The 27,216-nt window shown below is 43.6% G+C and overlaps 3 protein-coding genes across 16 annotated transcripts in view; 2 read left to right on the forward strand and 1 right to left on the reverse strand.

The window, feature by feature from the left end:
• rims2a (regulating synaptic membrane exocytosis 2a) overlaps window positions 1-6,555 on the forward strand; it is a 129,774-nt gene extending 123,219 nt beyond the window's left edge. For 4 of the 14 annotated variants that reach the window (XM_053880345.1, XM_053880347.1, XM_053880346.1 and 1 more), the window contains 5 exons: window positions 2,918-3,059; window positions 3,140-3,252; window positions 3,325-3,426; window positions 3,501-3,640; window positions 4,106-6,554. In XM_053880345.1, coding sequence (XP_053736320.1) covers window positions 2,918-3,059; window positions 3,140-3,252; window positions 3,325-3,426; window positions 3,501-3,640; window positions 4,106-4,309 — 701 coding nt within the window. In that variant the 3' untranslated portion in view covers window positions 4,310-6,554. Of the gene's footprint in view, window positions 1-2,917; window positions 3,060-3,139; window positions 3,253-3,324; window positions 3,427-3,500; window positions 3,641-4,105 lie in introns of all 14 variants that reach the window. The other 10 variants (XM_053880344.1, XM_053880342.1, XM_053880354.1 and 7 more) reach the window with 8 other exon arrangements.
• A 1,341-nt stretch (window positions 6,556-7,896) lies between these two features.
• Window positions 7,897-9,951, forward strand: LOC128767910 (dendritic cell-specific transmembrane protein). The gene is made up of 3 exons (XM_053880273.1): window positions 7,897-8,937; window positions 9,010-9,342; window positions 9,826-9,951. Exons 1-3 carry the CDS (start codon window positions 7,897-7,899, stop codon window positions 9,883-9,885), a joined length of 1,434 nt encoding a protein of 477 aa, XP_053736248.1. The 3' UTR covers window positions 9,886-9,951.
• Window positions 9,952-11,997: 2,046 nt separating this feature from the next.
• Window positions 11,998-25,739, reverse strand: dpys (dihydropyrimidinase). The gene is made up of 9 exons (XM_053881748.1): window positions 25,369-25,739; window positions 24,502-24,660; window positions 24,251-24,430; window positions 21,355-21,544; window positions 21,123-21,279; window positions 19,125-19,266; window positions 17,555-17,697; window positions 13,598-13,805; window positions 11,998-12,290 (listed from the first exon to the last, which is right to left on the reverse strand). The coding sequence occupies exons 1-9, from the start codon at window positions 25,618-25,620 to the stop codon at window positions 12,231-12,233; spliced, it is 1,491 nt and encodes a 496-aa protein (XP_053737723.1). The 5' UTR covers window positions 25,621-25,739; the 3' UTR covers window positions 11,998-12,230.
• Window positions 25,740-27,216: the final 1,477 nt, after the last annotated feature.

Genomic DNA, 27,216 nt, shown 5'->3' on the forward strand with positions numbered 1-27,216 from the left:
CAACTGCAGTGTTGAATGCAGAATGAATGGGAGTGATTTGTGATGGAGATCATTGAGAAGGTCGAATACATGGGATCAGGATGTTTGAGTGGCGTGTTGTGCTTGTCATCAGGGTCTTCTGAGGTGCTCTCAGATTCCTCCTGATCTTTCAGACTGAAGCTAAATATTTGGTAAACACAATCAATGCCTTTGTGTCATGTGGGCATATTGGTCAGTGTGGCTCCTCGACAGCAGGCAGATGTCTCGTGGTGTTTATGTGCAGGGCAGGATGTTTCCGATTAGTGCTGCTGGCTTCTCTCAGAAGATCACAGTGGTCTGCTGGCTGCTGTCCAGCCCCGTCACACTCACAGTGTTGCACCCGTCTCTGACCTGAAGGCCGAGACCTCTGGCGGGGAGCTGGAATTGAGCTGATGTGTCTGTAACCCTCTCTGCCCTCGTGACTCTACCTGTGTTGCTGCGCAGACTTGAGTCTCTTTTAAAAGATTCTCCCACAAATGAGTGCTAGAAGCCACTGGACACTGGCGTTTTTGGATAAACCTTGGGACTGGGAATGGAGGTCCTCTACTGTCAGTCAATGTTTATGAAAACACACGTGAAAACACATGAAAACGCTGTTCCTTTAGTACGTTGATATTGATGTTCACATATGCGGTGTATTTATTCAGAGATGCCTCAAAGAACTCAGAGAACACAAGGTAAAATAAACTATCAATCCAACGCAAAACCACCTAGAACTAGAGGTTAGGGGGAAAAAACATCATTAGGGAATGTGATGAGCGAACTCTTTGCTATTTAGTGTTTGTATCCTAAAGTTTTTTAAAACTTGAATTTTCCTTCATCATGGATGTTTTGGTTACGACATCACATTGTATAATGTAACACCTGGAGTTGGTGTGTACTGAAAAATGCTCCCTGCAAAAGAAAGTTTGACGTAAATGTATCTGTTATTTGAATCAGTAAATTATTGTTTTCTGCCATTAATCGATTGAAATTCATACATTTGAGTCCTACAGAGATCTGACCTTGGGGTGACATCATCAACCCATATCAACCCATCGAGAGTCAAACACTGTCAGTCAGACACTGATAGGAATTTTGAAGTCCTGAAACTTTATTGGACATACTGCTGTGCTGTAGTCATATGCCTTTTGTCTAAGTAGTCGGTAGCCATACCTTCTTTATTACAAGGCTGCTTCTTCACTGGGAAGAATACCTGCTTTTGGACCTTAAGGGACAACGTACAAACAAACCTAGTGTCATGAGTCGGTGGGCACGGTCTATTCTACAGGTTAAAAGCATATATCATCGGAACCTACATGAGTGGATGAAGAGCAAAAACAGCAAAACTCTTTTGAGTCAAAACATAAAAATACTCCTCATAAAGTGCATGTGTTAGAATTTCCTTTTAATTCATGAATCTTTGATTTAATTGGACTTAGATGTTCCTCGGGTTACTCTTCCTGAGTTCATATTTTAAGATCACACTTGACTTTCATGCTTCCCCCAGCGTCTCCCCCTGAACCTAACCATCCAAGACAAATGGCTCACCTTACCTAGAGCAAACTTAAATTCAATTATAGTGACCCACTTATTTTAAAGACTTCATCCTCAAACTGACGCTTAACCTTGTGGGGTCTGGCAAACAGGCCCCAAAAGTGGTCCTCACGAGGCTATATTTATCCTTAAATACACCCACACATACACACACTGGCTTTGTCCAGGAGAAAGGAAGTCATGTCACTACAGCAGTGATACTGATCTCCACCTTTCTCTCAAGCTTTGTGTGGTGCCTGTGTGAAAGCTGCACAAACAAGCATTAATCGTGAGCAAGGCTCAGTCTTGAGGAGGCTGCATCGGCGGAGCACGTCCAAACACTCAGTCATGAAGCGGCTGATTCACATTAAAACAGCGTTCATTGATAACATCCGGCCAGACGATTGGCGGAGGCCGAGCGCAGACGTCAGAGTCGGCCTCGGTGGCAGCGGCTGCTATTGTGCGGCGAGCAGGAAGTGGAGGCGGAGGAAAGCTGAATAAGTTAGATTTCAAGGCTGAAAGGATTGAGGGCTGTTTATGGCAGGCGGAGATATGACACAGGATCCTCATCCTCAGAGCCCAAGGGTGACAGAGGACAGATGCGGCCACAACAGGCCGCCGGCACACAAACATCAGTTCAAAAATCTGGAAACAAAGAAAAGTCTTGAATGAGAATTGTGGCTGAAAGATGATTTTCTGAATTTTAAATATAAAGTAGTTCTTTTCATTATGAATTTATATTCTGAATTATTTAGTATTATTTGTATGAATTCATGACCATCCAAGTACAGAATTTTATTTTTTATATTTTCCTACATTTTCCTTCTGTAAACTGTGGCAGCAACATAATAAATATGAAGAGCAACATAATAAATATGACAGTCGGAGGAGCATCTAGTTGCATCACTGTGTGAATATGTGTGCGACTGAAATGCCCCACTGCACAGCCAGCAGGGTTTGGAAGTCCGATTTGGGGTTCAGAACTAGCTGAGGGCTGCAGACAGAGCCGCAGCGGTGCGGATGTTGACTTGTGCCACGGGCGCAGCCACGTGGCCCACAAGCAGGCTGACAGTGGTGCTGAGCAGGAGCCTTGCTAATGGAGGGAGTCAGCTGTCATCTTGGATCAGCCAGGAGTGTGTGTGCGAGACCGAGTGTGTGTGCACGGACTCACTATACAGCTGCAGGCTCAACCGCAAAAAAAACAAAACACAAAAAGTAACTTTTCCTTCCATTGAGTTTCACTGGTGACCTGGTTTGATCAACCCCACCACAAATCATGTTCAGCTTTTTTATTCATGCGTCGAGACGTGTCAGCATTTTTTTTACATAACTAAACACATCGTCGTGTCGCCGTTTCTCTTTCTCGCCTTGCATTCATCTTCAGAAGCAGGAGGGAAGAAGTTACGCAGCACCATCCAGAGGAGCACAGAAACGGGCCTGGCGGTGGAGATGAGGAGCAGGATGACTCGGCAGGCCAGTCGGGAGTCCACCGACGGCAGCATGAACAGCTACAGCTCAGAGGGAAAGTAAGGGACCAGGACTCTCTAAAACATCGCCACCTGCAGTGTGACTCTCCTCCACTAATAACACCGTCTCTCCTCCCCAGTCTCATCTTCCCCGGCGTCAGGCTCTCCTCTGATGCCCAGTTCAGCGACTTCCTGGACGGCCTTGGACCTGCCCAGCTGGTGGGACGGCAGACACTGGCCACGCCTCCTATGGGTAACCTGACATCCATACATCTCATATCCTGCTGATTTCCATCTCTAACCTCTTCTCACTGCAACCTTGAAGGTGACATCCAGATCGGCATGGTGGAGAAGAAAGGAGCTCTGGAGGTGGAGGTCATCAGAGCTCGTGGTCTCGTGGGTAAACCAGGTTCCAAGGCACTGCCAGGTGAGCTAGGGCTCTTCTCATTTTCCCCCAAATCTGAAATCCAGACAAGAAACGGTGATGTTCTGTTTCCGCAGCACCGTACGTCAAGGTCTACCTTCTGGAGAATGGAGTCTGCATAGCCAAAAAGAAAACAAAAGTAGCAAGAAAAACCCTGGATCCTCTTTACCAGCAGCAACTGCCGTTCGAAGAGAGTCCCGGAGGGAAAGTTCTACAGGTGCGGCTGCCTACCTTTCTTTTTTTTCCTCGTAGAGAATGGTCAGTGTTAGTGATGGGTTGGTGATGCTTCATGAAACAGTGTCTTCATTTTCAGAGCTCAGTAGGGGGCGCTCTCAGATTTAAAATGATGTTCAAATCCATCTAGTGGCCACTGGAAGTGAGGACACTGTTTCGTGAAGTCTCATAATGAGCCCAGCTCTAACAAATGTGGTTGAAGCTTCAGCTTGGTTTGAAGGCCATGAGGCTTGGAGTTGGTGAGATATTCACGCAGTTTTTGTTATTGTTAAGGTATTGTGAGGAAATGACCTTTATATTCAGTGCAATAGAAACTACAGCTTCTGCCTGAGACTCAAATAGAAACATCAGTTAGTCACTGACTAATATCTTTGTCTTCAGAACTGAAAAGCTGTCACTCAAGTCAAACCCCGGTTGGTCTCCAATCTCTTTCTCTTGTGTCCTGCAGGTGATTGTCTGGGGCGACTACGGACGCATGGACCATAAATCCTTCATGGGAGCGGTTCAGATACTGTTAGACGAGCTGGACCTGTCCAACATGGTGATTGGCTGGTTCAAGCTCTTCCCTCCTTCCTCTTTAGTGGACCCGACTCTGGCTCCGCTGACCAGAAGAGCATCGCAGTCGTCGCTGGACAGTTTCTCTCGGTCATAGCAGCGTGAGGACTGATAGCGTTGTTGTAGCAGCCCGTGTTGCGAGCGCAGGTCACGCCCCCCGGTTACACTGCATGCTTGATGTTGTGTCTTCTGAGCCTGTTTCTCGGGGTGCAAATGTGATTCTGTCTTTGGAGCAAAAAACGTCGCACACGTTGCGCACGTGGGCGGAAGGCGTGCGGCGGGCGCCTGGCAGCCAGGAAAGCCTGGCGTTGTTGTACGGAGGAAGCTGGAATGAACTCCTTAGCACGAGGAATCGGTCAGTTCCAGGTTTTCATCCACTTTTGAAGCCATGGGGGGGCAGCACTGGGAACCGCTGGGGTTCTTCGGTAGCCCTTTTTTTCAGAATGAAACATAAACGTTTGGCTTATATTTTGGCTTTCATTTCCGTTTGTTTACTTTCATTTCTACGTCAGTGTATCTGCAGGGGTGACAGTGTTTCTTACCGAGTGCTTGGTCACGCCACGCCAACTGACCTCGCTCGCGGAGTCCATCACTTCAGGCTGAGGTGTGTCCCAGCTCGCGCCCACACTCCCCCCAGACCGAAAAAAAACAATGAAACAAAACTCCAGGTTTATCGACTGACCCCAAAGCGTGTTGGTGAGAACACCAGGAAGTGACGGCAATATTGAGGAGGGTCCCATCACGCACCAGGACAAATCCACCATCTTTCTTTCTCTGTTGATATACTGTATGGAACTAAACATGATGACTAGTTTCCCTCCTTCATTTCAGTTTGCATGAACACAAATTTAGCTGAATAAAAAAAAGACTTATTTTCTTGAGGCTGCAACTTGCAAAAAAAGAAAAAAAAAGAATAAATCCAGCCATTTTCAACAATTTCTATGATTTTTAAAGATAAATTTCACTAGTGCATGGTTTTCAAGGCGAGTGAATGCAACATCGTAATGAAAAAAAAATAGATCATGAAGACACATTCAGGCGTCTGCCAAAGAGCAGATGAGGAGGAGCAAAAATACTGAAAATATTTGTGTGAGAAAAAAACGGAACTAAATGTACATGATTAACTTTGAGGCGTATTAAGAGAAAACATGACGTGCAGATGTTTCTTCTTCCTCGTCCCAGGGTACTTTCTCACCACCGCCAGTCCGGCTTTGAAGACCGTGGCTTATTTCTGTATGGTTTCCGTCTGTACCTTTCATTTGGGGTTTGATTTGTTTAACAAGCATGTTGAAAAGGATTCTCTGCAACATGGCTTGGGCACACCTTACAGTAACTCAGCATGTTTTGATAAAGATGATATTTGGGATTTTTGCAGTTTCTTGTACAGTGCATGTCAACTTCATCCCCCCCTCCCCCCACCACCTAGAATTGAACTTTGCAGCGAAAATTAGCTCTCGGTCTTCCACGACCAAATATTAAAGTTTTAACAAAAAACATTCCAAGCCGCCCCTCCCTCCTACCTTTTATTTTATTTTATTTTTTTCCGAGGAAAAAAAATATAATGTGACGAGGAAAACCTTTTCTATTCAATGGAGGTCGACGACACAGTTGTGATTGCAAGTGTATTTTTATTTCAGTATTGTTGACGAACATGCAAAAACAGTCCGCACCGCGAGAGGTCCGGACAGACGTGTGGCGCCGCTGTGTCGCTGTGGTCCAACCATCACAGCGCTGTTTGTTTGTTTGTGAAAAATGAGCTAATCACAAGTTCAAATAAGGGATATTGCCACAGATAATGTTCTGTTTTCTTCTTGTTTTCATGGAAATTCATTGACTATATTTTTGTTAATTTTATTTACAAGCCAAGACCAGTTTGATTTTTTTTTTATTTTCTATTTTTTAGTAATTATTGAAGAAAAAAAATAGACTTCTCATATCTGGGAAGTTGATGGATCTTATAATTGCAGTATGTCTGAATGAAGCTGAACTGAGGCGCTCTTCCTCTTCCACGGGACCTGTTTGACCATCCGGACTACAGATTCTATTTTCGTTTCCGTCTTTTCCCCCGCCAGTGTACATAACTTTTAGATGTCAGGATTTGAATACTCCTGTACCGGTTCCACCGCTTGCCTCCTCTGGCGGAGGCAGAGCGCCTCACGATGACAAAGACATATGTTATTTATCCTTTTGAATGCCTTTTCAGTTTCTCTTTTTGGTGCAATGTGTTAATGCCAAGGCTATGTCTTGGTCAAGTATGGTTGAGTACAGAGATTTATGTAAGTTATTTTTCAAATTAAAAATTAAAAAAATTGATATTACACTGACGCTGAGTGTCGTATTTGTTCCGTCACGTTAGCCACACCTCTACTATGCATCTTCAAAGGCCACGTCTTTACGTGATCGAAGCTTAATGGTTATGGTATCCTGGATGTGGGGCCAGTGCGGCACTAACAATGTTCTCACCTAGAAAGGCTGGAGATAGGATGATATGACATGAAGCGAATACGGAGGCATGATTTGTGGTTGTGTTTGGCCACCACAGACGGCCTTGAAGGAACCTGATCGCCCACCAAGGACAAGCAATTCTGATTTTCTGAACTTTAAAGTCATCTTTGATTGGACTATTGAAACTAGGAATCATCTTCAACATTTCTCTGTGAGCATGACACAGGAAATGTGAGCCCCTTAGACTGAATTGAAAGGACATGAAAACGATGTTCTTAGCTTGAAGCTGAGTTTCAGCTGTCTGAAGGTTACGTTTGCTTTCAACACATCCTGAAACAGTGTACTGACCTGCTCACATTATTACCTTAACCTGTTTGTCAAATGGAGCGTTCTGTACTTGCTTGACCCACTTGCTTGGCTGCTGTGGCGTCCTGGAAGACACTGTTCTTGCTGGTCCCAGACGGGATTTGCATCATAAAGTCTGATGGACCATTTAAGGCTTCACTCAACATGGTTCCAGGAGAGATAAGTGTGGCTCCGTGATTATTATCAGCAGCGGAGTCCACCACATTTCACCCCCTGAACACACGTCCCACGACCGTATATGGACCTCATCACGGAGCGTGTAACATGGGGACATTTGCAATGCAGTTGTCCTTTGTCCTTCAAAGAAAACAAACCATGTTCAAGCCGTCTTCAATTCTACAATCTAGAATTGAGTCCAGTAACTCACAACGGTTAATTAAACGGAAAAAATATACAGAATATATCCACTTTGATTTTATTTATTTATTTTTTGTTTTTGTTTTTTCACTTTAATTTCGGCCCCTTTATCTCTACTGTATATAAAAGCATTCTAAAACTCTTATATATTGCTCAAGAATGTGAAATGGTCTTTTAAAATTTGTATTTTATTAGGTGCTTAATACATGACGACTCACAAAATCATTTGGAAATATGAACGTGACATAAATAAATCCCGATCAGAATCAACAACTGAACTGAACATAGAGCTCCTTATATGGTCTGATCCCTGATGATGACACAACAAACGGCGAGTGAGGTGCGCTCAAATGTATTCTTCATATTTGTTGACTTCTGCTTTTCTGTGAGAAATAAGCCACATCAGGGATGACTGAGAGATGACTGAGGTTTGAGGCGAGGGAAGTTCCAGCTTGTGAGATTTATAAGAGCAGGCTGCAGCCTCTTGTCGTCTAGTTCTCCGGGAGTTGAGTCAGAATGCATCTCTTGTTGCTGAAGAAGACTCTAGCCGATGTCTGCAGTCTGGCTGTGGAGGTGTTCACCGCCGACCGCAGCGACAGCATCATGAGAAAGGTGGTTCTTCTCCTCACCTGCCTGGCCATGAGCCTGTTCCTCAGCTCCTTTCTTCTCCTCTACCTCCTTCTCAGTCTGGACTATGAGGTCACAGTGGTCGGAGCTATCATTGGCTGCTTCGGGACGCTCCTGACCTTTGTCCTCTTCTCCTCCAAGAGAGCCCGCTGCCTGTGTACACTCTTTGCCATCTCTGTCTTCATGAAGAAGAGCAGGAACCTGCTTTTGACTGCTGGAACTAGTCTGGTGGTTCTTCAAAACATCCGCAACACCCTGGAGAACCTCACCGGCCTGCTGAGGAGCATGATCTGCAACCTGCGCGCCAAGAAAGCCTCCATCATGGCGTTGTTCACCAGCTACATCCAGATGTTGGAGTGGCTAGGTTCCGTTCTCAATGGAGTCACTGACCTCAGGGTGTTCAGCTTGAAGTCTTCACTGAAGATCTCCCACAGAGTGGAAGTGGAGGGTCTGAAGGAGCGTCTGGCTGAAGCCGAGCAGAAGCTGAACGACAGCGTGCGGCGTGTGCAGACGCTGGTCAACACCGTGTCCTGGATCAGCAGCCGGGTGTTCCCAGCTGTCAGCTTCCTCGTGCTCCTGGCCTTCATCGCTCTGCACATGTGGAGATACTGCTGCGACCTCAAGTACCAAAACAGATTCATCAGTCAGAAGTTTGTGGAGTTTGATGAGAAGCAGAAGCTGGAGGGGAAACTGCACGTCCTCCCCCTCACACCCAGGGAGGAGAAGCTCTACACCACTCTGCCTTGCGCCCGTCCCAGTGCCCGTGAGGCGAAGGCCATGATCCGATTCGGCCTCCCAGTGATTTCCCATCTCTCAGCTTGGGTGATTCTCATCGGCCTGGATTTTTTACTCTACATTTTTGTCGACATTGTGACCAACAGGTTATCAGAAATGGAACCATTTAACGTCCCACTGATCATGGACATCCCAGTGAGTAAACTGCAAGCTAACCACCTCTCTCTCCATCTCCCACTCTCTCAACCCATGTCTTTATTCTTGCAGGAGATTGCAACACTCATCGGCCTGCCTCTCAGTGAGAACCACCACCGCTCAGACTTCTCCTACTCGGTGAAGCTGTTAGAGCAAGAGTGTCTCCCCAAACCCAAACTGCTGCTTCGCAAATCTGTGGTGCCACTGGCCGCCATCTTGTTCGCCTTGCTGCTCATGTCTCTGCTGGCTTCCAAACTCGCGCAGCTGCGGCTGCTAGTGTGCGAGCGATTCTTCGGTGCTGCCGCACAGCGGAGGGTGGAGCACCTCCACGCCAAAATCCTGAGGAGGAGAGGAGTCAAGCGGAGGGCGGATGACAAGATCAGCTTGAGATCCTTGCTGCGTCAGGTGAGTTTGGATGAAGATGCGCCAACAATGTTAATTGTACCAAGTGCTGTCTGACTGGGATGTTATTCGTACTGTAGTTGAGCATTTCATCACGCAATTTTGAGTCTGTTTGTTAAATATTGCCTTGGCTGATCAAGCGCATCTTTCTTGATAGGTCAATTTATTGCTTACATTTAAAATACATCAGGCACAATAATCGTAACTAAGGATGATGATGAGATTTAATATACTACAAAACCATCCTTACATTGCGTAGCTGAGGTTGGGTCGAGGGGGCAGCGAACCGATCAAAGAGGTCTGGACTTATCTCCGCCAAGAAAAGCTTAACAGTGGTTTCAATTCAAGTCTGAATCTGTGGAAAGGTTTAGACTGATCCAGCTCCACTACAAATCACTACACACTGTAAAGCAGTAGGAAGATGAGTTGCGGCATCATATGAACTGATTCGACTGGCTCACTTTTGTCTCCTCTTGGTCTCTCCAGCCTCAGTTCTGGTGCCCGCTGCTCTTCCCACCCAGAGTGGAACCTCAGAGCGAGGTTTGAGGGAGCTGTTCGTCTGCAGCCTGAAAGCAAGCAGTGACAGAAGGAAGCCCTGCAAGACACCCACCCGGGACCGGCCCGAGTCTGAACTGATGGGACTGGAGTCCAAACAAATGAAATAGACGCCTATGGGATTCACCACGTCTATTCCTCTCGTGACTGTAGAAGGCGTAGAACCAGGTGGATAAATGTGTTTGCAATTTAGTTGAATCAAAACTGGCGATATAGAGCTGATCAGCGAGGCTCTTACATCACCACTGTTTTATAACACCGACATCGGTCAGATGCAACGGGCGCCTCCGGCGAGATCATGAGGTCCATCTACAGTGGAGTCTTGACTCAGCAAAATAAAAAATATCTTTTTATTTCTGCCGCCCTGTTTGTTGAGGATTTAACTGTACATTGAGCGCCTCCTCGGGATTTGTCCCCCACAGAGCGTCGAAGAGAGAAATGATCTTACATAATGCCAGACAGTCGTCCCTAACATGTGCGCTTAGCCTCCCTGCTGTTCCCTCTCCACGCTGTCAGGGAGCATCATGCTCCTGCGAGTGCTGCTGCACCACCTCCAGCAGCTCTGACTCATTTGTCATCGTCTCTGGGAGCGTAAAGGGACCAGGTACGGCGCCTCACTGGGGCCTGGCTTTAATCCCATGCAAAGCTGGTGAAACCGAAAATTCCACTGTCACTATACTATTATCAGAGCGAGTCTTAGACTGACTCGCTCTGATAAACATCACTCACCACAGTTGTTTCCAGACCAGTCACCCTGACCTAGTAAAGAAGGTTATGGATTATGTAATATCAAAGTTTCCCCCTAAACGTAGGATGTTTTGTGAACAAGAAGCATGTTTTTAAAGCAACTGTTAATAGAAGTACAATAAAGCCTTTAGATTTGTCACACATGCTTGAAAACCTTGACACCTTTTCTCCCCAATATTCACACATAAGTCTTCTTCTCTTAACTTTGAACTATTTTTCACTTATTATTGCATTTCTTTCCGTTAAAAAAACAAAACAATAGTGTATGGTGGTGTGACTGTTTTTTTTTTATTATTATTGCACTGCCGTTATTAGTTTCAATATTGTAAAAATATTGTTTTATGATTAGAAATCTAAACCTCAAATACGTGGCTATGTTTGCCTCTTGTCTTGTTACCGGTCTGGGGCTGTACCTCATAGTGCTGGCTGTGGAAGTTGGCTCTTTACTCCCAGTGCCCCCCGGGAGTCATGATCAAGCTTCTGTGCGAGTCACTTCACAGTGAATCTGAGTCAGAGGAAAGGATTTGGCACTCAAAGAATTCAATAACCAAGTCGGGCTAAAACTCTTTAGAGTTAGCTGAAATGTTGGAGGAACGTTGGATGTGCCTTAGGAAGTCTTGAGCTTTGGAAAGTCACAGATGAAACGATAGTGAAGATATAATATAATAAATATATTTTATTTGAATATCTACTATAAGGCTGGTAGCTGGTATCATAGTGGTCATAATTCTTTGTGCTCAAGTTTGTTTCCTTTGATCAAATTGATTAAAAGTTTGTAAAACAGGGTGAAAAAGTTGAGAATAATATATTATACATTATGATTATATGTAATGATAATAATATTATTAATAGTATTTAGTATACATTAATTTATTTATATTTTATATCTTACAAACAGTCTACTGTACATTAATGTGTTTTCCATGATTTAGCGCCTTTGGTTCCTTCATTCTTTGTATCAGCTGTATTTTGACAGAGAGGCGCAGGAGGAAGTGGAAGCGCGTGGCGCTGAGCGAGCCTCCTTTGACTCACACGCCGCCACTGACCCGTGTGGCAACCTGATAAGCTCACATTATGTCTCAGTTGGCCCCGCGGCTCCCTGCGACGCTGCTGTGGTCGGCCAATCGGAGGAAGCCTCATGATGCTCGCTGCCAACACTTCCCCACCGCGGGAAGCAACAAACGCCGACCATATATGGGCATGGATGGCAGCGTGATGATAATGATGAATATGCCCTGAATATGCAAATGTGGAGTCAACCTGGGACAAGCATTCTTCTTCTCCCAGCTTCTTCTAGTGACATCAGAAGAGATGTTTTTGGCTCAGAGAGTAGTAACTGTAGCGACAACATGATCAAGGAAGCAGGGACAGTCGACCTGAAGCTTTATTAGCTGAGCACAGAGGTCATCTTTCGACTAACTGAAACAACAGTCTTGTGAACAAACATCAGCTGGAGCAGGAAAGTGACATGAGATGGGTTTGTGTCATCTTGCTGACGTTGTCACGATGAGAACCAGCCAAACAGAACTAGTCTTGTGTTGCAGCTCCTTTTGTATTTGCACCTGGAGAGTCTTTCATTGTCCTGCAGGTCAAACAGCAATGACTTCCCCTTTGTACGGTTCCCTGATCACAGCAGTCGGCTGCCGGACCTGTGGTCAACAAAGCAGAGACAAAGGTCAGGAGACTTATCAACCACGGTGACAACAACAAGTGTAGTATTTTTAATGATCCGAAACACAAGACATGACACATCTGAATTGTACAGACAATATAATAATGAACTAATCCTAAATCAAATGTATATTTATTCAATCAAGATATTATTCAATTGTAAATATTATTTATATCAATTGATATCATATGATTATACAGTGGTACCTCGGCCCCGGACTTCGAACAAATCAGAGTTCGAACAAAAATTTCGATTACATTTTTTTGCTTCGGATTTCGAATGAAAATCCAGAACTCGAACGCCCCCGAAAAAAGCCAGAAACGTGCGCGGACCGATCAGCTGACCCACGACGCGCTTTGTTATTATGTATAACACAGCCTTTGTATGCAGACGTGTCCCGTTAGCTACATTTACTGACTGTTTTTTCTTCATATTGAGGTGTAAAACCTTTCCTGTCTCCACACTGGACCATGGTAGAGTGTCACAGGGGAGGTGCTTGCTCTCCACACCTCCGAGGCTGGAGCGCTCACTCCAGGGTTTGATGTCCTGTTGTCAGCTGGGACAGGGATGAGGCGAGTCTCAGACAGAGCTAAGTTACTTGGCTTATGACTTTGTCACAGCCAAACTGCACAGAAGCGCACATTCAGAGCTGGACACGCACCGGGCACCTCTTCACTTCTGGAGAGACGTCACTCACTCAGCAACCCCTCCCACATGCAGCGGCCACACACATAGAGGAACAGTGCACCTGCAGCAGACACTCTACATTCACTCCTACAAAAGACTATTTTAAGGCTTGGAACGCATGATTTCTTTTTCCATTCATTGTAATGGGAAAAATCGATTCAGATTTCGAACAATTCGCTTCTTGAACGGCCGTCTGGAACGGATTGTGGTCGAGAACCGAGGTACCACTGTATATTGTATTACTTTATCAGTTTTAGCTGAAGTGTGATTTATATAGACCTTTAAGAGTTTAGACGAACACAAATTGTTATTGACAAAACGTTTATCTTATGCCTTAATTTAAAAACCTTTATGTGTTTATTATTGTCTTAGGTTATTGTGTTAACTTGTACTCTGTTGAGTTATTGCATTATTTGCCACATATTATTCCATATATATTTCAAGTTATTTATCACCACTACATTGACAAACATATAGGCAGGACAGTGTCCTGGTCTACTCTCAATGAAATAGAAGCTAGTCAGGCTGACCCACTACTCCAGCCACAATTCTTCCTCTGGATTCACCCACCAACCGGCCCCCGTCCGCCCCACTGACCTGCTCCCTCTGCTTGATCCGTTTGTACACATATTCAGAGAAGGGGTTCCGGTGGATAAATCTGCCGTGACCGGCCGTCGTCTTCAGCTGTCCGTCCTCGTACACCACTGTCCCTCTGGAGATGGTGACCACGGGGACGCCGTGACACTCCATGCCCTCAAAGATGTTGTAGTCCACAGCCTGGTGATGGGTCTTGGCAGAGATCTTCCTGAGATTATCAATCACAGTAGCACGGTGAAAATTCATCAGTTCATTTTCTAAAGGTTTAACATTTTAATCTGCACATATTTCCTGTGTTTACATGTTAAATGTGTTTACATGAGCTGCAGTGGCTGGCAAGCTAGCGTCTTCAGAGGCTTCCAGTGGGGCTTGAAAGGACACACTCCTTCCAAAGGGTTCCACCTTTGTCTTGCCTGTTTTCCCAAAAGTCTTGAGGATTATCAAGAAGTTTTCGGCAAAAATGAGACAAGCTGAAATGATGCGGTTTTTGTCTTGGAACTCCATGATGGCCATGTTTGCCTAGTGTTTTTCTGACAGTGGACTCATGAACTCTTATCCAAAGTGAGGGCTGCCGTTCTTTGGATGTTGTCGTAGGGTGATTTATATCGGTGTTCCATGTTTGTATTTGTGGATATTGGCTCTCACTCTGGTCCACTGGCTTCATAACATTCTCCAGACTAAAATTCTTTGGATCTCAGCATGATGTCTAACTTCTGTGGATCTTTTGGTCGGCTTCATTTGGTCAGGAAGACCAAGGTAGTGACCTTAGTGAGGCTAGAGAAGTGGAGCTCTGAGAGATCTGATAGACTATAGTTACGTTTTAACAGCGGATGGGGGAATAATCTTTATTTAAACTTACATTTTGTGCTTACAGCTGTTTCCTTTGACTAATAACTGAATGCGTTTGGTGGTCATAAACAAGTAGAAGTGAGGAACACACAAGAAATTCAGCTTTTGCGCCGTGAGCGGAAACTCCAAGTGACATAAGAAGGTTGATACCTAAAGTCAAATGCAGGACACTGTCATTAGGTATGAATGTTGTCAGAAGAGCGACACCACGGATCCGATTTTGTTCCCAACTGCTGATGAAGTCAGTCTGAGAGTCCTTAATGAGTGACTCAGACGTTTCCACAGAGCGGATTTTAATTACCCTTTATACCCAGACGCCACGAGTGAAGCTCTCCGTATTATTCAAGTTGCCTCATTATGGGACCCAAAGAGAGCGACGGAGCTTCCTTCCCTGGTTATGCAACTGGTCGTGACCCCCGGGTTCCGGATGTTATGAACACACTTGCGTTGATGGCAAATGAATTCCACAGTTTCACAGATGAATTCTCAGCTGCAGCGCTCTGACATGCGGCGGCGTCATGCTCGGAGGAGCATCTGCAGACGCGCACACGTGATGCACAGCCAGCAAACATTTCCAATAATGCTGACGCGTGGAAACGCAGAGATGCTTTTCCTGTGAAACCGGTGAATTCATTCGCATCACTGACACTGTGCTGAGAAATGGAGACAGAGCCATGGCAGCAGAGCCGCCCCTGAGGGGCTCAGCCCAGATTCTCCCGTGGTTGTTCCTCTCTGGCTTACATAACACGCTACAGAACATAGAACTGCCTTCACTGCACATCTCAACCACCTGAGAACATGGTAAAACACTCAAACATGTAATGATAGTTGCTGCGCGCCAGGAAACTGGCTCCCTCCACGCATCCATCTTCAGCATCCTCGCCCTCGCTGGAAGCCTCAATCGGCCTGTGTTTTTCCCTTTCATATGTTAATTATGTTCTGCTCTTTTTTTGCAGCTGTTCGTCAGAGATAAAGCCTAGTTTTTGGATCAAGGATGGATGTAATCAGCTTACGTGGCTGGCTGACATGTGTGAAGAGACACAGCACTTCTATTTTAGCTGCCTGCGTCAATAGCCTTCATATTGACAAGAAAACTCTGTTTCTTCTCCGACAAGTCGTCTCACAAATTAGACTTCTTTAATTGACTGCGGCGAAAAATAATGGATCCAAATTGACACTTCATTATCATTTCTCATTTAGAAGTCCAAACTGCGCAGCATGTTCCACTTCTAAAAAAATCCACATTTCCTTCCACCTGATAAAAACTTATTTGAGCTTTACACTTCAACATCCAGGTGCAAGTCGCTTGACTTTTTTATATATATTCGATATGAGAAACTTGTATCATTAATGTAAAAGCTTCAGCTGAGCTCTGAGTCTATACTTCTATTTGACTGTGTTCCAAAAAAGTTCCCATCATATGTGCAACCACGAGCTGTCAGTGTGGCTGAGGAGGGAAAATTCCTGATGTGTAAGCTGCACTGTTGAGCAAGTCAGACTGAAAAACACATTTATTTTTCAACAAATCTACATTCATCACACTTTAAAACGTCCTTGATACTTTCCCTTTTCAGTTAATTTTTTTTTGGTCTAATTTTTGAATTAAAAAAAAAAAAATCATGATTTTTCTGATTCAACCTGATTTTCCCAGCTGTCATACGTTCAGCTGCGACACATGACGTCTACTGATACACAAATGTGAAAGGTCCACTAAGAAATGAATTAATTGAGGCTGTTCTGGTGACAGGCCTCACAGTAAAACCCAAACCCACAACAAAAGAAGAAAACAAAATGTCTTCAGCCCAGCTATTGTCTCCAGTCATATTAAGCACAAGGGTGTTTTGCTGGCTGGAGGCGGAATAAATGCAAATTCTTCAGCCCATTGTTCTTTGAATTGCTAATGTTCATTGTCCACTTTTCATTTTGCAGTGAACTCAGAGGCATTTTTCACTCCCAAACCTTCTCATATTTTCTGGAGTAAAACACACTGCCACGCGCTGTTTGTTTGACTCCTCCGTCAACTCAGCGCTGTGGTTCAGTGATTTCTCACCAACAATGTGCATGTGCATGTCAGACATTATTAAAAAGCTGTTGCACCGTGAGGCGGGGCTAGTGGGTGAATGTGGTGCCTTTGGTTGTGGAGCGCCGTAATGACATTAATGTAAGTTATTTCAGCTGGTATTTGAATTGGATTAGCATTGAAGGAGTCGTGGTAATTTAAAATGAGCATCTCAAACCCTGTCAGTAGCAACATGATGGTGAATAAAGAGCTGAGGAAATGCAGTTCACGCGCCACAAACAGCCGGCTGGCGGGCCGGATGTTGCCCCAGGGCCACCTATTGAGGTCGAGGCACTGGGTTATATACAGCAGAGCTTTGCCTGCTCGACTGAACACTAGTGTCTAGCGCACGGTGAATGAGGAGAAAAAAATATTTTGAAGTAATTTCACCTTTTTGTTCCTAGAAATTTATTCATATTGTCAATACACATTTAAAGAACTACTGGGCAATGAAAACATATATTTTTCCCATCATGAGCGAAATTCATGGTTTTTTTTTTTATATCTGTCACTCATTCATGTGACGATGAATATGAGGTGCAAATGTTTTGCAAAATAATGTATTCTTTCTAGACTGACGTCAATGGAAAAGTAACATGCGTTGAGCTCCGAAACACTGTTTCTATTTTTGTTGCCAATAAAGTGTGTGCACTGTGCTTCAGAAACTACTGTTTAATTGAAGACTTCTATCATACTCTTTACAAGTTATTATGTAATGTCAATGACTTTTTTCGGTGAGAAACACCAGGTGACAACTAGTGTCAACAGATATGATCGATCTAGAGTAGTGTCAGTTCAATGCTCTCTCAAAGGCTTCGCGCCAAGACCAGCTTGGTGCCTGAGCACTGATTTTTGCAAGCACCATCGTCTGCTTTTGAAAAGCAGCGACAGAAACAAGGGCCAGCTAGGTGTACTGTGAGAGGACATATTGATAGAACAGGAGTTACCTCCAGGAATCTATTTCAGGAAACCTCTCCAACACCAAGGTGCTCACTGATGGCTCTTAAAATTCCTACAGAGCGAGCAGACTGGGTGAATGGGCTCCTCACCTGGTCATGTTGGGGTCCCATATAACCACATCAGCATCTGAGTTCTTGGCGATTCTGCCTTTTTGCGGATAGAAGTTAAAGATTTTCGCTGCGTTGCTGCTGGTGACGGCCACAAATCGATTCTCATCCATTTTCCCGTTGTGCTGAGGAGAGGAAACGCACAGAGAAACTCATTTAAAACACACAGTGGTGCGGACGCACGCATACAATAAGCAGAGGACGTGTCAGCACTCGGCCGCACGGCGCACATTCCTGCCAAAAATTTCACAGTGTGAGTGATTTGTAAACGCGGAAGCAGATGGTTGGTCTTGAAACACTTGGATCAGCAGGAAAACACAAAGTCAGCAGCCATGTCTGAAGCGAGCGGTCAAAAACGCTCCAGCAGGAAACTTGTTATCTTGTATCTATTCATTTAGCTCACGGTGACAAACCTGGCGCAGAAAACACATTGTCAGAAATTGACTGAGTGAAGTCAGTGGGCAGCACGCAGATGTGAATCATGACTGAGGCACCGCCATGAGCTGCAACACCCTTGTATACATCACATAAATACACCACTGCCGTGTAGGAAAACACTACTATAATGCATTACCATGAATACCATCCAACATGGCCGCCTCATGGAACAACATCTGAACGTTTTTTGCCCTTTATGCAGGCTTTTATGCAACAAACTTCATTGTTCATTAACACAAAGTCTCATTCATTAAATGTGCTTAATTATGAGTTATATTAAGAAAGATATTTCATGCTGTGAAGAAGAGGTTGTTGCAAAACATGTGGATAATTAGCACAAACTACATCGGTAATTCCCTCAGGTTTGTGTGGAAAATTAATTGATGTTTTGCTTTACGTAACTCCTTCTAACCAGAAAAGTTTACTCTCCCTTCTGATGCTAATTTGTTTTTCTTGTGTTGCACCATGAAGGACGAACACATTCAAATCTTTAAAACATGGTCAGTCAAGGTTTTTCTATAAAAATAAAGACTCTTTTAGTGGCAACTTCAGTACAAATAAAGTTTGACTGGATACATAACAAACATGTTAACCCCGCATTGTCAAACCGATAATTCAGCACGTCCGATAATGCTGTAAAATTTTCTCTTTAGTCTTTATATCCACATGTTGTTTCAATATTTCTAAATTAAAAATGTAATTACAACCTGTTTTTTAACCCCCAAAGCTAACCCACCGCCGACATTTGAGGAGTTCTGTGTCCACTAGAGGGCTTGTTTATGTGTTGAATAGCAAAGCAGCAAATGTCTTTTATTAGTCCTGTATGGAGTGATAGAATCAGCCAGCTCCAATAGAAAACACAGATGTGATTTGCTCAAAGGTTGAGGGGGTTCAGCGTCCTCATCTGTTGGTGTAGCACCAGGCCTATGATCATAGACCGGTTTGGAATTTTTAGGAATTCAACATGGCGAAAAAAAAGCCACTTAATGTGTTCATATTCATGAAAAATAACGGCTGCTGATTCACTTCAGATTCAGATTGACTTTAAAGAGTCTAGCACGTCTAATGAAATATAAGCTCAAATACGTTGAGTGACAGTGACGTGCCAACGCACCACTCCCTTCTCCCAGATCACAGACATCCTGTCCTCCACGCCGTTCACGCCGTTGGGAATCTTGGTGAAGTCGTCTTTTCCCAGTGCCTTCTGGCAAGTTGAAAAGGTGCAGTTATCTGTTCCAGTCACACTCAGGTCGTCACTGGAAGACACAGCAGCAGCAGTGAGTTAGGAGGACCCAATGAGTACTGGGTTCTGTGGGCCATTCACTTCTGAAAAGTCTGGTGCCTGGGCTCCACATGAACACAAGTTGATATGTGAAGTTACAGTATGGGGTTCAGCTGTTGCTACAAAAAACACAAGAGATATGGCATCAGCAGATAAGAACTCAATAAAGCAAGAGGTCGCATTTATTGAGCACTATGTACATGGAATTATGTGATCACAATAAGTCAGATGAATTTGATCTTACAAGGCAAAAACAGGCCTCCTTCCCCGCCACTCACTCACAATGCAGGAGGGAGTCCAGTTTTCTTTGTAAGGCAAATTCATCTTCTACTTTCGTTCATTTCAATAACATCTATAGATCGTGGCCACATTAAATGACTTGGCGGGCAGGATTTGGCCCACTGACACACAGGCTTGTGAAGCGCAGTAAGTTGGAGGAATGACATGATCGCGATGGATGGAATTTCTGACGGAGCTCTTTCATGTAAAACCTGTTTCAAACATTTGACCTGTGGCTGAAAGTAATGCACATTTGCTGCACTTTCTCTGCAAAAAACATTACAGAGAAGAATGAAAGCAGCGGTCATAGTATTAACTTGTTACACGTGTCAAGTCACGTGTAACAAGAATGATGTCAGAGGTGTTGCCAAGGTTGCGTACGTTAAGCGTGTTTCTCGTTGAAGTCACCAGCATCGGTAGTTGGTCCTTTCCACTGCACATCACTGGGACTGCTTCCCCAATGCAACTACATAGTGGCTAGATCTGACCTCAGCTGGGAGATGCTGTGCTGTGAAGGCCATTCTGCGACAGACATGCTGATTTCATCCAGAAGGAAAATAGAGAAAAGCACAAAAAACAGTGCATCTATCCCTGCAATGAAGCTTACAGTCAGGTTTCACTGGCCCTGAGCTCTCCACATGAATGAGCAAAAAAAAACAAAAAATCAAAAACAAAAAACTCGACTGAGCTTTCAAAGTTTAGATATTATTATTTATTTGTTTATTATTTAATTGTGGATGTTTATATCTGCAAGCAGTCACTGTACTATCTATGTTTTTTACTGGTACACTAGCTGGGAAAAGCAATACATATCCATCTTTGTTTGTCAAAAGAAGAACGTTTCAAAATTGGCCTGCATTGTATTTTAAAGGCCCTGCTTGAACACTCATATTTTGTTCGTTTTTTTGTTTTTTTTTAGTGTCATGAATGGTAATTATGCTGATGCGATCCCAGTGGTGCGTCTTGTGTCATGAGATGAGCCTCTTGTTACACCCCTATTCATGTGCATAAGCAGTATAGAAGGACCTTTTTTACGTTTGTTCCATTTAATATGCTGATAAATTTCAAAACAAGAATGTACGTCAAGTTTAAACAAACTGTAAGAACGGTTGAACGTTGTGTTCACATTCTCCAGGACTGTCCTGGATGTAGATGAATATGTGAAAAAGCAGTCGTAGTAAAATCAAAAGTACATCATCAAAAATAACAAAAAGATGATGACAGTTCAGATCAGATCAGAATATTACAGTTTTCTGCCTAATCACATGGCTTCATGCAGAGATCGTGAAGTGGTTCCACGTCGCCATGGCAACTTGCTCATTATTGGGCCAGATGGGACAATCGGCACTCTGGGTGTGACATTGTGTATCTTCAGAGTTTGGACTGACCCAGTTCTGTCACAAACACATACAACTAAAATAAAAAAATAGAGCTTTCTAGTCTTCACCCTGGGGAACCATCGGCTCTCCAGCGCATCTTGAAATGGCTTCTTCCCATTGGACTTGGACAGAGTGCCATGTTTGAGTCTTGATGTGACATCAGTCCACCTACTTGGCCAGCAGGTCCATGAGATAGCCAGGCGTGCTGGGGTCTGGTCGGAGGGGTGGACCCATCACAAAGGAGGCGGCGTGAGCCCAGTCCTTGTGCCAGTAGTTGGTACCATCGGTGCCCAGTCCAGCTGCAATGGGCTCCCCAAACACCACATGCCCTAGTGTCGGGTCACAGTGTCAAACTTTCTACGAACTTCACAAGAAATGACAAACAGCAGAGGATTCACACCCACCATCCCGCCGAGCGTTGGACACCACTTTGGCAGAGGATTTGCTCATGACATGGACGACATAGAGGGGGCAGTTGGCAGCGTGGGCAATGGTGATGGCTCGCTGGGTGGCCTCAGCCTCCACCTCCTCTGGTCGACACTGCTCATGGCCCTCAGGCCCAGTGATGCCCATGGAGAGCATCTTCTTGGCTCCCTGTGGAGGACACAGCACTATAAAGGTTAGTGGTGACAGTGTGATAACATCACCTGACACTTTGTATTCAAATACCTCCAGTGATGTAAAAGACATGAAGGGAGCATATCTAATATAATATGTGAAAAGTGATGTTGAGATAAAGAGTGAAGGTGTGAGATGTCAGATGAAGACAATCTAAGCCTCACACTTACGCAGAGTCAAATGCATGAATACATTTCAGTCCATAATTTGACATAAGAGGAATAGAATCGTATTCTGACATGAACAAATGGAAAAGATCAGAAACATCTGCAGAAGAACATCACTTCAAAAAAGTTGTTTATACCCCATTGGTCCTCTGTGGTGTGCTTTTTGTGGATACCATTTTTTTAAACTTTTTTTAGACAATGCCTCGTTGTAAGGTGATTTTAAAATCTTGTCCAGTTTATAACATTAGCACTCAACAGCACAAGATTGTGTAAATACGAAGGAATATGCATGTAAATTTAAAGTAAGAATTCAATAACTTATTACTCATTCCATTTCAGATTTCCTGAAAATCTCATCCACTTCCGTACATAACTTTTCTGGGGTTTTTTTTTAACACAGACGGACAAATAAAACAACGCTGTCGAAAACATAACCTCATCGTGTGATTTTCACATCCTGGGGTGCACTGTAAGTCAAGGTGGGCGGGTTCAACAGCACGGGGCCACTATATCACCTTTGCCCATGGGTTGCTGCGCTGCAGGTTCCACCCCACTTGTATAGTGAAATGAGGCAAATAGTGAAGTAGGGAATAATGTAAAGAAGAGCTTCAGTGTAACATCAAGTCTACATATGTGGTCAGTGTGTCAGCTTTTAAGGAGGGAACCGTCTCCCAAATGGCAAATAACAGAATGATGTGTTTGTAAATTAATCTGGGTTAAATGTGTATTTTAACCAGTTAAAAAACAAGTTCAACCCAGCATCTTGTTTGTTTTTCTTTTAAAATCAGTCTGGTGACTGCTATTGAGCGGAAGTTGTAAAGATGCCTTGCACCTTGATTTTCGTCAGAGGGTTGTCAACTTATACAGCGGAAAATTAGGTACTGATTTGACTTGCTGGAGAACTAGCTAAAGTTTAGGTGCAGGAATGTGGTCTGGAACTGGACAAAAATCACTATACAAACAGAGCAAGAGATAGAAATGGGGTTTTGCAATGCAACATTTTCAGTTGTCAGGGTTATGTTACTTTCTGGCGCTTACAGTTGAGACTTTGGACTCGATATACTCATTTTTCATATACTTATTAACCTCCACGTGTGTTGTGAAACGAGGTTGTGACGGTACAAAAGTGGTACAAAAGTAGCTGAGTGTAATGCCTTTCATTGCTGCACGCGTTATGTGTTCTTTGTGTACACCCAGTGCTTTTAAATAATAAATCTGTTTAAAGACTAAAATCAGTTGGGAGACCATTTGTGAGACCATAGGCGGAATTAAGAATAAAACAGCAACAATTGAAAAACTAAGCAAACCCATCACGTGGCACAAAAAACATCATGCAGAGTAAGAGTTCGACTCATATAGGTCACATAATTTGGAATGGCAGGACAGGGACCCTTTCAAATGAACATGAATCTCATATTTCAACAGAGCACTAATGCAATAATGATATTAATAATAATACATATAATCCAGTCAAGCTTTTCCTCTTGATATTTCTGCCTCTTATTCCCACTGTTTCACTACTGCTACTACTACTACTACTACTACTACTACTAATAATAATAATAATAATAATAATAATAATAATAATAATAATAATAACAATAATAATAACAATGTATTATTATTATTCCTCGCCCTGCTTCTCGCCCACTGACAGCCGGAACCCTGTACAGGACTAAGCGGTGGTGTCATGTTTGAATAAATTATATATCCACTCTTTTTTCTGTGCATTCATTTTATTTCATTTTAATCTCAAATAATTTAATATTATCCGAGTTATTTACTTACCCAAACCACAAGAAGGCCGCTATTGCTATGGCACAAGGCCTGGGTATCTTAATATCTGCTGCCCTCTAGTGGCCATTAGGGAACATAGACGTATTCACAGACAACGTTTTTTAATCTCCTCTGACACATTAAGGTGCATTTCCATTGACATGTCCTTCATATTGAGCATTATTAGATCAAATCAAACATTAGTTGAGTAAGCAGCAGAAATCTGCATCTGTATGTACTGTTTTTTTTTTCATTCAGTGCTGCTTTTCTTTAAAATGTAGATACATTTGGATTTGCACTGTGTCTGGGTCATGTCCTGTTTTGTGTGACGATGCTCCTGATCTCTTCTCTGGAGCAGTCTTTTGTCACAGATATATATTTTTGAATACCCTCACATCATTTATGTATTTCTCTTCCGTTGTCATCAGTGAGTTCAACAGTGGTTGCATATGGTTTGATTGATCAGTCATTACAGATGCTCCTTCTCTTTCAGACCAACAGTGGTGTCTCTTCACTAGGTGAGGTCAGGTGACTTCTCTTCAGAGGTGACCCACCCCATGTCATGAGTCTGACAGAACATGAGCAGTGGCCTTGCGTCAATGTTCTTTTCAATGCATGTGTAGGACATGCTTTCTATTAGCGTTGCACTTGTAGAAGTAATTCTCATGCTTTTTTTTTTATCAATATATATGTTGGTGCCACTGTAGCAGATGATACGAATGAACATAGAGCCACCAACCTCAGCAATCAGGTCTCCATTCTCAGCGTGCACCTGAGCGATCGCTCCGATCTTATTACACTGAGAAAAAGCAGCGTACAGCTCCGAGTCCTGCAGCATGAACACATCTTTGTAGGCCATGAACATCTTGAAGGAGTTGACACCTTTCTTTGAGGCCAGGATTTCCATTTCTCTTTTGACCTGCGAGGGAAAGACAGAACATCTTTTGCTAGTCGTCATATTTCTGAGCTATGATGGTGTTATTTTGCAACCTCTTCACTCCACCAGGTGACGGCGACATGCAGCGAGTAGTCGCAGCAAACTTTGGAATCGGCTGTTTTCCGCCAGCACTCATAGGCCTCCAGGAGGGATTTCCCCCTTTGAGGGATCACAAAGTCCAGGATCATCGTGGTCCCACCAGCGAGAGCAGCCTGGCGGTACAAACACAGTGTCATTCATTCCCTTCACTATAGACACTTATTTAACCTGAAATAATTCTTTTAAAAAATGGAAAATTGTTTGGATGACAGCCTGCTACTCACACAGCTTCTTATCTTTGAATTCAAGTCAGCTCAGAGATCGTTGCTTAACTCTGACTTCTGACCAGACAAGTGACACAGCAAAGTTTACTTAAACTGACTTATGTTGGTTTCCTAGTTAATAATTTGGTGGATAATGTGGAGTGTGTTCAGCGACCCGACCTGGAGGTCGCATTCAAACATCAATAAACCTGAAACATCAGCTATAAAAGCTGATGTTTGCCAACCACAGGACTGTTATTCAGCGTCGTGTTCTCACCATGCACTTGAGAGAATTAAAACACATTATTTACATCCAGGTATTGTTTCCATATCCATAATTAATGCTTAACTCCTATGTGATTGTGCACTTTATATGAGTAAAGATGTGACTACAAAATCCTTGTCTATAAAAAGTGAACCAGTTCAAGGAATCATTTTAATAAGTAAGTACACAAAAGGTTTGCTCAATAAGCAAGTTGGGACTTGAAGTGGTTTGCAATTACTTCAGTGAAACAGGAAGTTATTCTTCTTACTCTGTTTACTACATATTTACTTCTTTAACAATTATTCACCCGTGTTTTTGTTGAATCAAGCGTTAGTATTTTTCAGTGGCTTTACTTTGGTTCCGATGTGGAAGTCGTCCACAGCCCGGGTTCCCATGAACGCCAGCTCCATGTGCGTGTGCGTGTCGATGCCGCCTGGGATCACCAGCTTGCCGCGGGCATCGATCACTCGAACCCCGTCCGGAACCAGGAGGTCCAGTCCGACATCGACGATCTTCCCATCTCGGATGTAAACGTCGCTGACCTCAGAGCAGTCTTCGTTGACAACCTTCCCGCCTTTGATGAGAATGCTGCTGGACCCGGACATGGTTTTTCTGGAAGACGGTCCAAAAGGTTTTGTAGTTCACCACTGCGACGCAAACTGCGCTGCTGTCACTGCTGCGGCCGCTTAAAACTTCATCAGCCGGCGATCCATATTCAGTTGATCCTTGGACTCTCTACTGCGCATGTCTGTTCGGTCCTTGTTTTAGGAATAGGGCACTTTCTTTGCATTTTATAAGATGTAAACTGCGACAAAATTGGCGTTATTCAAGACAAGTGACTTCATTTTGCTGCGATGGTTATTTTTCTATTCACCATCTTTCCATAAGAAGCCACTGCTCTCAAATGCGTGCGATGAAAAGCCTACAAGAACAGAAAACGAATACAAATTTCGTTTGTTCGTTTCATCTATCTGCCGCGTCTATATACTATATATATACTCATGACGTCCAGTATCTATAGGCCACAATGACTCATAGCGGAATCCCTCTAAATGGTAGAAACACTGCCCTCTTGTGTTACACAGTAACATTTCACTCAGACTGCACGGCTATCTTCTCTCAGCATGATCCGACCTGAATGTTACTCGAAAGCAAAATTGTATCATTTTACCGAATTTGACCTTCTGCTGCACCCACACAATACAAAATTGAAATGTGTCCTTGCGTGAAGTGAAAGAGCCAGAGGTAAATATCTTTATACCTAGCTATTAGTCTCTGCTGTATTTTAATGTGTGCTCTTTTTAGGTTCCCGATTAATAATAATAATAATAATAATAATAATAATAATCACCATCATCATCATCATCATAGTGTTCAATAAAAACTTCCCAATACATTTTTTCTATAGATTTTCTCCTGTATTGGTTAGGACCACCCTGTTTGTCGCAGCTGCAGCAGGCATAACAGAAATAGTTCATTGTTTCATCTCCTGTCATTTATTCCCTTATGGAAGTGGCAGAGCAGGAGCCAGCTATACTTGAGTCATCCTCCATGTTTTTGGACAGCGGGAGTAAACCAGGGTAATAGGGAGAGCACACAAACTCCACACAGAAATGACATACAACTTTACAGAATGATGATTATTCTTTTTTGTTATTATATTATGGTTGAACTGAGTCATTATGCAAGGTTTGTTTTGTCGTCGTTCTCCATGATTACAATGTGCCGTTATTTTGAGTAACTCTGAGGGTCACCCACACGTGTCTTCCAGTCATGCTCAACAAGCTGTGTGGCCGTCTTTAAGGTAGCTCGCTGAAGAAGAAGAGGAAATGACCAAGGGCCTGCAACTTTTGGGCTTTGCCCTGTCGAAGTTTGATAGTACTGATAATAGGAACCGGAACCAAGTCCTCACCAAAGTATCCCGCACTTTTCCATCTGTGCCATTCCAGCCAGAAGATCATCAGGAGCACTTTCTTTTTTTTAAATTCTGTATTAGATTTTCCAGCCCATGATGTGGCTTCACTTCATTATTGACTTGTGTTGACTTGTGTCAACTGTGTCATGTTGGTGCAACAGTTATTAACCAGGATCACAGCAGCATGCAGCGTGTTACAAGTTCGACCTTTTAGGTTTAACTGCTCTGACTTTGACTCTGGTTTACAGACAGGTTCAATGTTCCACTGTGGTCTGGCAATGTTCCG

This window comes from Synchiropus splendidus, chromosome 12, assembly GCF_027744825.2.
Source record: "Synchiropus splendidus isolate RoL2022-P1 chromosome 12, RoL_Sspl_1.0, whole genome shotgun sequence".
NCBI lineage: Eukaryota > Metazoa > Chordata > Actinopteri > Syngnathiformes > Callionymidae > Synchiropus > Synchiropus splendidus.

Bases quoted from the DNA above. Each gene is read 5' to 3' on its own strand.
- LOC128767910 (XM_053880273.1), top strand. From the start codon at position 7,897: ATGCATCTCTTGTTGCTGAAGAAGACTCTAGCCGATGTCTGCAGTCTG. The intron at 8,938-9,009 runs GTGAGTAAACTG...TTATTCTTGCAG, and splicing joins CACTGATCATGGACATCCCA to GAGATTGCAACACTCATCGG. The intron at 9,343-9,825 runs GTGAGTTTGGAT...TGGTCTCTCCAG, and splicing joins TGAGATCCTTGCTGCGTCAG to CCTCAGTTCTGGTGCCCGCT.
- dpys (XM_053881748.1), bottom strand. From the start codon at position 25,620: ATGTCCGGGTCCAGCAGCATTCTCATCAAAGGCGGGAAGGTTGTCAAC. The intron at 24,661-25,368 runs GTAAAGCCACTG...TTGTACCGCCAG, and splicing joins ACTTCCACATCGGAACCAAA to GCTGCTCTCGCTGGTGGGAC. The intron at 17,698-19,124 runs GTGCGTTGGCAC...TCCTCTCCTCAG, and splicing joins TGATCTGGGAGAAGGGAGTG to CACAACGGGAAAATGGATGA.